This window comes from Haliaeetus leucocephalus, unplaced genomic scaffold (genome assembly GCF_000737465.1).
Source record: "Haliaeetus leucocephalus isolate CR32 unplaced genomic scaffold, Haliaeetus_leucocephalus-4.0 Scaffold339, whole genome shotgun sequence".
NCBI classification, from domain to species: Eukaryota; Metazoa; Chordata; class Aves; order Accipitriformes; family Accipitridae; genus Haliaeetus; species Haliaeetus leucocephalus.
The window spans coordinates 1399555-1414462 of NW_010972775.1; the positions used below are offsets into that span (position 1 = coordinate 1399555).

The 14908-nt window shown below is 38.1% G+C and overlaps 1 protein-coding gene across 1 annotated transcript in view; it reads left to right on the forward strand.

Annotated features, from left to right (window-relative positions):
• The window catches only part of NEO1 (neogenin 1), a 147676-nt gene that overhangs the window by 16904 nt on the left and 115864 nt on the right, over window positions 1-14908 (forward strand). Inside the window, exons 2-3 of the mRNA XM_010571591.1 lie at window positions 3472-3747; window positions 8032-8185. Of these exons, the coding sequence (XP_010569893.1) occupies window positions 3472-3747; window positions 8032-8185 (430 nt within the window). The remainder of the gene's footprint in view (window positions 1-3471; window positions 3748-8031; window positions 8186-14908) is intronic.

The following is a 14908-nucleotide window of genomic DNA, read 5'->3' on the forward strand; positions in this document are numbered from 1 at the left end:
AAGTTTTATGAAAAGTATGTATTAAAATTTGTGCTTAAGTGGATGCTAATAATGAACAATTCTACAGTCCAAATAAAGAAGTTTTTCATTCCAGTGAGAAAAGCCTGAACATGTGACATCAGGTGTTGCTTCTTGCTACTTCTCCAAAGATTTCTACAAAAATTGGAGAGCAAAGATCAGACAGTTTAAAAAAAAAACAAACAAAAAACCTGTGGGATTTTCTTGAAAGTAAATGGGGATTCAAGCTGAAAATGATAGAAAGTACCATTTAACTAAGAAGTACATGTTATAGATTCTTTCATAGGCAAATATAGTGAATATGGACAGAGAAAACTACAGGAGATGGAGTTTTGGCACCAGTATATAACTGATAAGCAGCATGTGGTAATATACTTCACTAGGAAGTTGAGGCACAAGAGGTAGATAACTTGTCCATCCCTTTTCCGCCCATTCACGTTGAAGACCTATGCAGTATTTTTCATCCGTGGGTATCTTGCATATTTCAACATCAAGTTAAAGTCCCTGATCTGAGTGATTGTTTATTATTCCTTTTTAAAGGAAGAAAGAATTGCAAAGCACTGAACTAGGTATTTAAGAAATAAATGTAAAAATACAGAAAAATTGGTGCTATGTGAGACCTTGTAAAAATATTGGGTTGAACTGTCTGGAAATGAGTCGAGCGTCTAAAACAATGTAAAAGAATCATCTTCACAAGAGATAAATGAAAATTTTTCCAGTTAAGTCAAACTTCTGAAAATGGAAGATAATGAAAAAGGGATTTCACCCTTAGGCTTGCTAAAAGAAGTGGAAAAGGTGAGAACTGACTTAAACTGTCCCAGCCTCATTCATGTATAATCATGACTATGAGGCATCACCTATGAAGAGACCTTGTGTGTGTGTTTTCTGATCTGGGGTCTTGGCAGTGTGCCGTAGCACTGAATTAGAGGTTACCAGAGCCTACTGCTTCCCAGCAAGCTCCATTCTCATGCTTGAATAATTGTATTAGGATGGTTTGATTTGTGCAACCCAGAGTCCCACTTCCCATCTTTTGTATTGAAGGCACACAGTGTACTGACTTTAAAGAAAAAGATCATAATGTGTACTTGAAGCTGTGCGGTATTGAGAGCGAAAGGTAAGATGTCGAGAGTACTGATGGGCTGTTTCTATGACAATATTAGTTTTAAGTGTGAGCATTAAAAAAAAAAAAAGAAAAAAAAAGAGAAAATTTTACTTTGAGACTGCTACTGCAGCAAGCAAGCTGTGCCTTGCCCCGTGTGTCAGTGTTGACCGCACAACTGTCTCTGTGCAAACTGCAAAAGGGAGAGCTGATAATATAGCTAACCACCATGGAAAAAGGAGAGTGAGGAGGCTTTTCTTTTTCCTGTCCCATGCTTTGTCCTCTTTCTTCCCCCATACTGTGTTCTGTTGCCTTTATTGATAAACCATTTGTTTATACCAGTAATGGTAGAAAGGGTATTTCTGTTGGAAGAGCTGATACTTCCCTGTTATGGGAAGTTGTTGTGCAAAATACTCGCGGTGGGTTGACTTTGGCTGGCTGCTGGCTGCCCACCCAGCTGCTCTCTCACTCTGCTCCTCAACAGGCTGGAGGGGGAGAAAAGAAGATTAAAAAGTTTGTGGACCAAGACAGGGAGATCACTCGCCAGTTATTGTAACGGGCAAAACAACCTTGACTTGGGGAAATGTTGTGGTTTAACCCCAGCCAGCAACTAAGCACCACGCAGTCGCTCACTCACTCCCCCCCATCCAGTGGGATGGGGGAGAAAATCAGGAAAAAGAAGTAAAACTCCTGGGTTGAGATAAGAACGATTTAATAGAACAGAAAAGAAGAGACTAATAATGATAATGATAACACTAATAAAATGACAACAGTAGTAATAAAAGGATTGAAATGTACAAATGATGCGCGGGGCAATTGCTCCCCCCCCGCCGACCGACACCCAGCCAGTCCCCGAGTGGCGAATCCCTGCCCCCCCCACTTCCCAGTTCCTAAACTAGATGGGACGTCACATGGTATGGAATCCCCCGTTAGCCAGTTTGGGTCAGGTGCCCTGGCTGGGCATGAGAAGCTGAAAAATCCTTGACTCTAGTCTAAACACTACTGAGCAACAACTGAAAACATCAGTGTTATCAACATTCTTCACATACTGAACTCAAAACATAGCACTGTACCAGCTACTAGGAAGACAGCTAACTACATCCCAGCTGAAACCAGGACAGGAAAAAATCACATTTAATTTCTTGCCAATGAAAATAAATTGGGTGGTAAGAAAACGGAGGCATAATCGAAGACAACTTTCCCTGCCCTCTTCCCATTTCTCAGGCTCAACTTCCCGCCTTCTGCCGATTCTTCTGTCTCCTGCTCCAGCCTGGTCTCCCCAGGGCAGCACCCGGAGCTGCCCTTCCTCCTCTCCCTCCTCCTGCTCTGACCTGCCTGTTGCAGGGCTGTTTCTCACGCTTTCCTCACTGCTGTGCAGTGGTTTCCCCTTTCTCGGATATGGTTTCACAGAGGTGCCACCAGCTTCGCTAGCTGGCTCAACTGTGGCCTCTGTGGGGCCGCTGTGGAAATGGCTGGAACCAGTGGCAACCGTGTCTGACATGGGGAGTCCCCAACCTCTTCTCACAGAGGCCACCTTGGCAGCTCCCCCACTGCCAACACCAGGACCTGGCCACCCAAAACAAATGTGAAGCCATTCAGTGGATTTCGGGTATTTCTGGAGAACATTTTTACTCAAAAGGCGACACGTTTGTTGTGCAGCGCTGCCGGGTCAGCATGGCAGTGGTCACTTTGTGTTGTGCTGTGGAGAAACTCAGTTCTCAGGTAAACTAATGTGAGAAAGAGAAATACTTGCAACATGAACAAATGCAATTTTTACCTTATGGCGCTATATGTAAGGCTTTTTGCAGCTGTAGGTGGTAAATTAAGATGTCGTGTAGACTGTAAATTTGAGAGTGGAAGGTATACAAGAACTCCTCTCTTTGTGAGTACTAGAGGGTATCTGCGTTCCACTGCAAGTGAATCAGTAGCTCTCACAGAATATGGTTCGAACTGTTGGATGTAACAGGCGGAGAGACTATCCTGATTTTTGCCACTTCTGTGGTATATACTCATTAAGGATAGCAGCAACACTGGAGAAGTGAGCAGAGGTTACTTGCATGTCTCCTCCCATTTTTGAGGACTCAAAAGACTTCTCTTTTGTTGTCAACATTTGCTTGTTTCTAAAACTACTTTTGTTTTGAAATCAGTACTTTTATTACTGGTTTTATTTGCCTTTATGCCAGCTATATTTAGCATTGTGCTATCAAATGTTAAGGTTTTTAAAGAGTTGGAGAGCAGCTTAATTTTTTTTAAAACTATGTTCATGAATCTTGACTTGGACTTCAAAGTTTGGTGTCATCTTCAGAATACCTCTAACTTGTTACTTTTTAAACTTTTCTATTTCTTATTTGCAGGCCTTCCCAGGTTCACTAGTCAGCCAGAATCATCATCTGTCTATAAAGGAAACAGTGCAATCCTTAACTGTGAAGTCAATGTTGACCTTGCACCGTTTGTGAGGTGGGAGCAGGATCGCCAGCCGGTCTTTCTGGATGATCGTGTATTTAAATTACCAAGTGGAGCTCTAATTATTAGCAATGCTACTGATCTGGATGGAGGACTCTATCGCTGCATCATTGAAAGTGGTGGGACCCCCAAATACAGTGATGAAGCGGAGCTCAAAATTCTTCCAGGTATTGATCTGTTTTTCTTTAAAAAAAATTAGTAATTAAAACATTAGTCAAGCAATAGGAGGAAAAAACTAACAAGAATACTTACAAAGGGGAACACATGAGAATCTGCTGTGTTGCATTTTTGTGTATTTTAAGTTGGACTAAGCGTAATGTGTGTTGTGGAAGCTGGTGGTTGGGTTTGTTTTGGTTTTGGGTTTTTTTCTACGTAGCTTAAATGAGTGCAGGCACTTAAGCTAAAGGATTTTGGCCCTTGGGAAGACTAACCTATATCTTGCAGTTGGGAAACAGAAAAGCAAAATCAGTTATTGGTGTTGAAGCCCTTTGCAATGGTTGGAGATAGGCCGGAGACACACGCATACTTTTTTGCTGTATTTAATGGTTTAGCTTTTAAGGGCTTTTTGGGAAGGACTTCTTCTAAAAAGTCACTAGTAATACACTTCCATTGTGACATGTTACAAAGAGGGAGCTGACTGTTTCTTTGAGTATAAAAGTTTGGCGACTTCTAAGTTTCTCAAGCTTGAATCCCATGTTTAAAATACTGTTGAAGTTTCCAAAAGAAATTGGTGCTTAGTCCCTTGCTCTTAGGATGCTTAAGCTGAGGCACTTTTGTTCTTAGCAAGAAAAATCTAAACATTTCAGAACAACAGGCATAGCTAAACCTTTCAAAATAAAGTCATCTCCCCTTTTGGAGTCTGGAGAGTTCCCCAAAGGGTCCAATGTTCAAAGAATCGGAAATTCCTAAATATTGGGACAATTAAAAGTCCAGTCCTCATGTAAACAGAACACACTAAAGGTAGAAACAGTTTACATGAGGACTGGACTTTTAATTGTCCCAATATTTAGGAATTTCCGATTCTTTGAACATTGGACCCTTTGGGGAACTCTCCAGACCCCAAAAGGGGAGATGACTTTATTTTGAAAGGTTTAGCTATGCCTGTTGTTCTGAAATGTTTAGATTTTAAGCTGAGGCACTTTTGTTCTTAGCAAGAAAAATCTAAACATTTCAGAACAACAGGCATAGCTAAACCTTTCAAAATAAAGTCATCTCCCCTTTTGGGGTCTGGAGAGTTCCCCAAAGGGTCCAATGTTCAAAGAATCGGAAATTCCTAAATATTGGGACAATTAAAAGTCCAGTCCTCATGTAAACTGTTTCTACCTTTAGTGTGTTCTGTTTCACATGACACTATTGCACAGAGCTGTGTGTCACCAGATGTTCTAACATGAAGTTTTGAAAACTGATCAATAATAAGACAGGAATGTGAATCTCGCTTTCCCAAACTAGGAAAATACGAGCTGTGCTTTGTATGGGTTTTCATAATTCTTTCCAGAATTTTATGCTGTCTCTTACAAATTAGTCTTCATGTTGGAATTCTGATTCAAGTTTTACTTCTTGGAGATCTGCCAGAGGGGGTTGCTGAATTTTGATCTTTGGAGGCTTTCGGGGCTAGGCTGAGCAATGTCATGGTTGGCCTGACCTAGCGTTGGCAACCGGTAGGACGTCAAGCAGGTGGTGGCATCTTCAGAGGTCCCTTTCAATGAATATTTCTGTTTTTCATGGCTCTGTCACTTTTCTACTTAAAATGCTAAAATATACTTTAAAATACCCCAATTTTACACTTGCAGTTCTCTTTTAAAGTTGAGGTTATTTGATAGGCTTTGGAAATTAATCATGTTTGAAGTAGGATTTTGTTTCATTAAGTTCTTTAGCCTTTCTGAAAAGAAAGCCTTACCTTTTCTTCAACTAAGGATATAGTTTTTGAAGAATAGCACTTTTGGAAAAGATGCTTAATTGAATTATTTTAGTTTGGTTTGCCTTCATGTTTCTACAGCCCCTCAAATGAATGCTTAAGACTTTTGTGATTTTTGTCGATTGAAGCTTTCCTGATTAAACCTCTATATTTTGTTGATCTTTTGAATTCTTTTGATTCCAGATATAGTTTACTTGCTTTTGTAATGTTTTGCTGAAGGTGACTAAATATAACTCTATTAGGGAATACAAAAAATGCTGTTTCATTGCTCAGTCATGAGTCTGAACGTGTTGATAGTGAAGTTTTGTGAAAATCCCTCCCAGCAGGCATTATTTTGTTTTGTTTTGTTTTTTTTAAAGTAGGATTAAACTGTTGCACAGGAAGTGTGCTCAATCTTGAGTGGCCCCATAATTGATTGTTTGGTCTGAGATGTATTTGAAAGAAGGATTTGAATTAATCTGTTCTTCACTTGTTTTATTCCATTTTTAAATCGTTATCTGATGTGCGCCTGACAGCAACCCCACCGCTCTGCTTCTGAATCCTTGAAATACACCCAAAACACACTTGCATCACACAGATTTGCATCCACACACAGTGTTCTCTACTTTTTCTGATAGTGAGCTTCCTTAGAGCGTTCAGTCTGCCTTTCATCTGCCGCTGAGCAAGCAGGAGGATACGTTTCTGAGCTCTGCTACTTGGTAGCAGGTGCTTTCATAGATAGGAATGCAGAGAAAAAAAAAAATCACTTAATTTTTCAATCCAGTTTCTGCTAATGTGAGAACTGAATTCGTTTTTGTGAGCTTGGAGCATTAATGAGTTCCGTCTCCAGTGAATCATACCGGCTCCTCTCCCTAGTGTAATGATTGCTTGCTGGCAATGTGTTATATCCATTTTTTGCAACTTGGCTTGCTCCATATGCCGCTCCAGGTCACTCTCACTGTGTTACCCGCCTGTTCACACATGGTCTTATTTCTGGCGCAAGCAGACTAGTTCCCTCTAAGAGGGAACATGGGCAGAGCTGCTATGATAGTTTGTGTGTGGGCCTGAGACAGATGGTGTGATCCAGGATTGCTTGAAGTTTGGCTCCTTCTGCCTAGGACAATTCTGAAACATGATTTCCATCCGGCCTGCTTCTCTTGAATACCCTGGCAACCTCATCGTGTTATACCTTGGAGCATGTGCATGCCCTTAGCTTAGTGCTGTAAACACTCGGTTATTGTTTTTAGCACTTTGAGCTGAAGAACACCAAACCCAACAACTTTCAGAAATTCCTGCAAGTATCGCGTAGGTCCCAGGTGAGACAGGGGCCAAATACTGTGCGTGATAGGCACAGAATGGGCTTCAGTGAGCAAAAGTAGTGTAGGTACAGGATAGTTTGCCCCCACTGAGGGGACCAAAAATAGCTTGTCTGATTCTGGAGCTTGCTTGTCATCAAACTTGTCAGCGCACATCTGAGTATTGAGAATACAGCACTTAATGCAGCATAAAGACTGGGGTTTTTGAGCAGTTGGCAGAAAGAGTTATGATAACTAACACAGCAGAAATGCTGTAGCTGGTATGTAGGAACTCATTTCCTCTAATTATGGTGCAAGGCACATGCTGAAGTTACTGCAGAGAAAAAGAGTACAAACTGCATCTTTTGTCCAGGTGTTACTGAGGCCCCTTCATGAGTTGCTCACAGTTCTAGTTAAAATTGATTTTAGAACCTTTTTCCTAAGGTTACATTTTGAAGAGTCACAAATATTTTTAGGAAAGTAGAAAAATAGCCTTTTGTTCTGAATATTTACAGTGTAGATTGCTGGACAGCCTTTATTGGTGGGTATGTTTTCAATTCTCTCAGTCAAAATGGCCTTTTCCTGTAGTAAAAGAGTGTGTAAATATGCACTTTGCTTGTGCTTGTTTTTAAGGGGGTGGGGGAGAAAAATCATCTCCAGCCCAATTCAAAGCAAAATCAAAACTACTTCAGAGGATTCACTGTTTCCATAAGGATGGAAAACCATGGTGGATTTTTTTTTTTTTTTTTAGGATAAAGGTTGTGTTACTTCAGCGCACAAGTTGCCTAGTTATTTTATTTCCCTTAGGGTTGACTCTCTACTGCAGTAGTTTCATTTTCCAGTGCATAAAAGCACTTTCTCAAGCAGCTACCTGAGGAAGTCAGGAGATTGCCCAAGGTTGGCTAGACAAAGTCAAACCTTTACCTGTCTTTACTAAATCTCTACTAGCTGGTGGAAGTTCCAGTTTCAGGGCTGTAGCTTTTAGCTGAAATTGTTTCCCAGGGAGTTTGAAGAGTCAGAATCCCAATGGTGGCCAATCAGTTTGCATGTCTAGAGGAAATGGTAAAGAGTTGTTCACATGGGAAGCTGAGAGAGTCTCTTACAGGAAACTGTTTATGTAGGTAAGATAATGATTGAATGCTGTGAAGATGCAGAAGAGAAATTAGATGTTTCATTTGTGGTGTGGTTTTTTTTTTTTAAAATATGATCACCTTCTGATTTTGCATGTGGTAACAACTTTGTAATTTACAAAATATTTGCAGATCCCGATGTGCCACAGAACTTGATGTTTGTGAGGCAGCCCTCTTCACTTACTAAAGTTAGTGGGCAAAGTGCAGTTTTTCCATGCGTTGCTGTAGGATTTCCAACTCCATATGTCAGGTGGACAAGAAATGAAGAAGAGCTTACCACAGAAGGGTGAGTAATGGCTAACGTATGTATTTTTATATAACGGTAGGAATCCAGCCAGAGTTACGATTTTAGATTAGCACACAACTTGCTTTCTACTTAATTTTAAACCAGGGGAACAGAAGCTAGTTTTCAAATGCTGAAGGTCTTCTAGACTGAATGTTATGACAGGTAAGGTAGTTCATGAGACTTGTGGAACAATCTCATAGTATTTTTTTATTTCGGACATCTGAAACCATAAAATCTTATTTGAAGCAGGAAGGTTATTAAGAATACATTACTTTTAGATTGCCACTGGAGTAAAAGAAGCAATTGAGGGAATAAGGACACTGCAGAAAAGCTAAGATGTCTTCACATTGGCATATTACGCATATGAAGCCCTGCACTCACATTACTCTTTCTGCAATGAAAATGTCCAGTATGCATCTAAAAGTTCCATAAAAATTTAAGAATAAGTGTTTAAAGCAGGATTTCATAATTTCTCATTAAAACAGAATATTAAAATGTTAGGCATGATTGGAAAAAAAAAAGGTGGGCTTTCAGGAATGCATTAAGTGAAAACTATTATACATTGTCATTGCTGGTGTATTCATTCGAAATAATGTAGAAAATACGTGTAAGAACGCAGAAAAATCTTATGAAGAAAATTTTTGTTCATCTAATGAACGTACTTATTAGAACAAGGAAATTACAGATACTTGAATGTCTTCTTAATGTCCCTCAAAGTCGGTGGTGAGATTAATGTAGAAACAAGATAATCATGAAACAACGAGAGGTAAAGTTATATTGTGGCATGGCTGACACAGAAAGCGGCTGAAGGAATATGGCAGTCTCTCTACAGTACCAGTGATAGTAGTATATCTCTTTTTTTGTCAACTCTTAAATTAAAAAAAATCCCAGGGCTTGTAATTTGAACTGTCTTTATCTGGAAAATGCAATCTTCTGTGGGTAATGACTAACATATAACATTCTAATACCACTGAGAAATTTTGTTGATGTCAGTCTGATGACACATGATTTAAATTCATTTTTTTGGTAAATATAAGGAATCATTCACGTACGAAGGATGGTACAGACTCATTAGAGTTGCACAATCAAATGTGGTGAAATGTCAGAATAAATGTGCCTGATAAGATCTTACTTTGTTTTTCTTGTATGTAAAATAATGTCATGTCATGTCTTTATAAATTTTTGCTGCCCCGCTGCCCCATCCTTCTCTAGGTTATGTCACATTCAGTGCACAAGGAGGTTAAAGCTTACTTACTAAAGAGCTCTCCTTTTTATTTTCTTCTCATTTTTTTGACATAGAGCCCAAACTTTCAAATCCTGCTCTCAATCCAATGCTGTTAATTCCCTTATGAGCTTTTCTATGCAGGTTGTCACGATAAGTTCTGAGGGCTTCACAAATATTTTTTTTTTTCTTTCCAAAATTCAGAGTGAGAAATTTTATTGGAGAGCTGAGGCATAACAATTTGAACTGCTTATCACCTGTTTTTTCAGAATGTTTAGCATTAGTTTTTAGCATTACGTTCCTTTGTTAGAAGAACAGATTCCGGTTGACTTAAGCAGTAAGTACAAATCCTTCTGTGAACTGTGTGTCAGATTGCTGGTATGGGGAGTCAGAAGAGTGCTTCCTCTGTGCTGTCACCAGCTCTTTGCTTGAAGCCATTTTTTCTTGAGCATCTTTCCATTGTCACATGGACACTGTGTAGTAAGGCAGAAGCAGGAGCCACAAGGCTGTCAGTTTTCCCAAACATCATTTTACTGAACACTTCTCTACTCCTGCAACAAATGAGCTATGTGCATTCTCTGCGAAGCCCAAGGAAAGCCTCTCGTGAAACTAAAAGCTGCAGGTGCCTGTATGTTCTTCGAATCTGCTTGTTGTCATGTCCTCTGGCTATGTTTTCACAAAGGAGGATAAAGTTGAAAAGACAAAGAAATATTCCTCTTCTATTTGAAATAAATATTTTCTTCTGCTCTAAGATAGAACCAAAAAGGAGTGAATAAGGGTTTTGAACAATGAATATTTTCTTTTGACTTACTATTACTTACAGAACCTTTCTGGTCTGGCTGAAGATGAGTGAGTAAAGTTACCTTGCTGATGAAATTGATTTTTAAATATTTTTAATTTTTTTTTTTTTGTTACAACACTTAGGGGTTTTTTTTTTTTCTTACAGTGAAATGTGTGCTCATTATAGAGTTTACTTTTAAGGTAGGTAAATGAAAAAATTTGTGTGGGTTTTTTTTTTCTTTCCACTCTGTAGGAGTAAGCTTCCTTCATTGTTCATTAAAGTGATCAAAGTGCCAAAACTCTTAAGTCTGCTACTCATGACTATGACTTAACAGAGAAGAGATTCAAACAGCAGACGATAAAAAGTTCTTAAACTCCATTTACCTCAACAGCTGTCATATTATTCTTTTGAATAGAATAACTGGAAAATCTCTAGAACTAAAAATTAAGATTCTTTGTTGGAGTAAAGCCTGCAGTTAGACTGTTGCAAAATAGGTACCTTAGCTTGTTATGCATGGTCTTTTAATTTAATTACAAATTAAATCACATTTAATTTGTATTAAAATCCCCTTTTGATATAAAAGTAAGACTTTTATTAGCATGGCTTTTCTTTATCCCAAGAAAGAACTGATCCTTCTCATCAGGACAGGTTTTACTGTACCTTCTGCCTGGGAAAAGCTCTTAAATCATGGTTTTTGTTTATACACACACACTGCAGACATTAAGATACATGTATGTAGGTATACACACATGTATATACCTATGTATTGATACATGTCTCTGTGTGTTCATGTATGGGGTTAGGAAACAAAATTTGGATAGCATGGTCAGGTATTTCCCCATTTTTTTACCCCTTGTTAAATGGTTTAGGCACACAACCTTATTTTTACTTCTGTCTTTTTAACCATGGCAATTCATCTAATATAAAAAAATTAAATGTTTTCCTTTGAAGCTGTATTGCAAAGGAGAATATGTGTAGGAGCCAGTATTTATAGGAAAAACAGATTATTTTTAACGATTGGGAGTGGTGGGGTTTTGGAATTAAATATTTGTTATAAGACCTGAAAAAATGGAAGGTGTTTAATTTCGATGGAATATTTGTCGAAGACTGCAATAAGATTTATGTTAATGGATAAATATGAGTAAACTTTAATGATGGCAGTCTTGGCACTTGTTCAAACAAGCAGCCTGTAATGCGATACGTTGTGAAATTAGTTTGCTGTGATAAAATATTTTCCAAACCAATTTGAGTGAAAGAGAAGGAAGCTTTGAGTGTTGAGTGAGAAGCTGCTTAAGTTAATGCAATGGTAAAAGTTGCCATTGTAGTAAAACTGTTAGAACTTCAAGGAGACCTTTCAGAACTTGCTAAGGATTTTAAAGAAATATAAACGATAGTTAGACTGCTGACTTTTTGGTTCCTCGTAAAGAAGTCCATTAAAGACTATGAAATACCCAGGACTTGGGTAAGTCTTAGTCCTCAGAAGCTGAAGAGTAAGAGACTGTTTGGAGGAAGGGTCTCTCTATGCTTTCAACATCCACATGCCCTTCTCTAGGCATTGCTGTCTGGCTTTGGTGTGCTCCTTTCAGGCCATTCTTACTGTATTTACAATTTCAGAGATAAAAACAATCACAAAGGTGAAAATCGGACCTGATAACCTGTCACTGGGAAAAACATTTGACTTGTGATGAAAGTTTTTTGTTGAATTGGCTTACTAGTCAAGCTAGTAATCTTGATAATATGTAATAATTTTCTCAAAACTGCATTGTTTGAAAAGAAAAGAAAAGGCTAGAACCCTGTTCTAGGTTTATGGTGCTTGTAGCTCCAAACTAGAGCTTCAAAATACAAAGCAAGCCTTGAAGCTCGTATGTATTCATGTGTGCATAATCTTGTGATACAGGGTATACTGCTCGTAGTTCTTTAGGATAGGCACTACGAATGCACACCCACCCTGTCATACCTGTGGTTCAGCAGTGCGAATATGCATTCTACTTTTTCAGCTGGATTTCCTCCATAAACTCAGAATGAGTAATATTTCTGCCAGGAATGTAGAAAATACTGAGAGAAATGGAAGGAACTGGGGAAAGCCACTGAAGTGTAGTTATTTGAATAAATCTTATGTCCTTTACAGAAGACTTTCTAAAGTAGAATCTACTGTATTGTCAATATTACCTGACATAAAAGACTAATGAAAATGTTATATACAGGTTGAATAGTTTTTAAGATTTTGCCAACTTTGAGCCTTTCATACTTTTTTTTTTTTTTAAAATGTCTTGTCTGGCTAAGGATCCTACTGTGTGAGGGACTGGTTTTTAGCAAATGCAGGAGTAATTTTGTGCTTTTGATGATTCTGAAGTTGAAAAGTGAGATTTCAGGTGAAGTGGCTGCCAAGATGGATATTCAGAGCTTGGGAGGCAGGCACAGAGTTTCAAATGTTTGGAAGATTATGTTCTGCTTTGAAACCTTTCCAGTGTGTGGATCAGTATGTGCTCAAACAGCATATATTGTGTATCTTGATTGATATTTGGACACTTACATGGAAGAAATCACAAATGCACGTGCCACAAATTCTTCAAAAAGCTACAGTAAATGAGATGGCTAATCTGAAAATAAACAGTTGAAAGGACCCTGAACAATAACATTATATTTTAATAAGGCTATTGAAGCACAACTAAATCTTCAGCGTTTTGGGGCTGTTGAATTTAGCAAAATTTTATGTCCTTGAAAGATGCCTACAGAAAACTGTAACATGGTTGTACGGTTAATAATTTTCTAAAGTGAGGAGATTGCAAAGCTGAGGTTGCATGTGTGGCATTAATTTTATGCTGTTGCTGTATGCGTTCAAATATGATCACATACATATTCTTAATGCAGGGTTTTTTCCTTAATACTTAACACGAATGTGTGATATTTTTAATTATTACATACTACTGTTTGCAAGGTACTCTGATTTGTATTAAGTGAATTACACTTGCCCAACTTAGTAAAGGTTAAACATAGCAGAGTAATTATGGAGATTTTTCTGGTAGTACATTCCACAAAATAATCTAATTTACTGTCTAATTTTATCTGTTCTACTTTACCAAGACTGCAAATAGATTATAAGATGTTTTGGGAATACTAATTTAAAAGAGGGGGGAAAAAAAAGCCAAAACCTCAGGGTATAACTGGCTGTTTGAATACAGTAAATTAATAAAGGCTTACTGTATTTTGTGATAATGAAACACAAAAAAGCGTGTGAGTTAGGTATCCAGAGTAGCTCAAGTAATTGTATATTGTGAGTGTGTAACTGAGGGCTGTATGGAATGCATATAAAAGGCTTGAATTTGATTTTCCTGTTCCCTGACATTTGAATGATCAATCTTTGTTGTTTTTAATGACACTTTAAATTATGTTATCACTTTTATATTAAGCTGATTCTTTGTCTCCAGTGTCTGAAATCTGATTGCTTCACTCTTTTGTGGAAATGCTTCATTGTTCTTACAAAATTAAGATGTTTTTACTTTATTACAAAAGCAGTTTTGCTTTAAGCCCAGAATTCTTCTACAGCCAATGCATACAGAAGGAATCACCAAGGAGTCTGACAGATTAATTGTTTTCTTCCATGTTTTTAACAGCGGTGAACTTGTATTGGATCACATATGGGTAAACTCTGGACTCAACTCTAGATTTTCTTGAGTAAAATGATCAAATAGAATAAAAGCATAGCACACAATTTAGATGGCTGAAAACTATATAACCTTGTTTCTTGATAAAAAGGACAATTCATGTAAATTCTGTCACGTTGCAAGCAGTTTGTGAGATCTTATGCAACAAATTTTTGTTGCTTAATGTGACAGCGTCTAGTAAGGTTTAATAGTTTTAGTAACATCTTAATTGCTGGTTAGTAACCATGATAGTCTACTGCCTCACAATGCACATTACTTTGCTTTTTCAGCAGCTGGTTATGGGAAAATGAACATCATAAGGGACGTGTTGCTTTTAGATGGATAACTATGGAAATTGGTAGATATCCAAAAGAAGGCACTATTTGTCATCAAAATTACACTAACAGTCTCTATAGCCTTTTATCATTCCTTTGCAATTGTTTTAGTCTCAGCTCTCACATACAGTCACTTCTTTCTCCACAGCCTTCCTTCTTGTTTTGTATGCTGTCATTGATAGATCTAGCACATTTACCAATTGGCTCCATTTATTTCTGCATTCATCTTACCCTCAGCAGATTATATGCTACTTGGATTAATTTAAGTCACCGCGAATGCTAGAACAAATAATCAAAGAAGCTATTTTACATGATAAAAGGAAATACAAAACTGTATATGTGAATGTGTCAAGGTCCAGACTTGTCTCACTCATTTATTTTTCTTTAGGCGTGGTTTTAGTGCAGACTTAACATGTCTAATGTGCCATTCTCACAAATAAGCTTCAGTGACATTGTTTCTGTTCACCTTGAGAATGTTTGAAAAGCTCTTCTGTGTTTGTGGACTGTTGCTGTCCAGATGCAGACAAAGAGTTTCAAGAATCGGGCACAGCATCGTTTTCATAGGTCTCTTTAGATGGTCGTAGAGCTTTCTTAGATGGGCTAACTTCAACAAACTTGTGTGGTTTAAATGTAATGAATTTACCCGGGTAGAATACAGGTGACTAGATGTGTTGGGTTTGTGTGGCAACGTTTTGGTAGCGGGGGCGGGGGGGTTACAGGGGTGGCTTCTGTAAGAAGCTG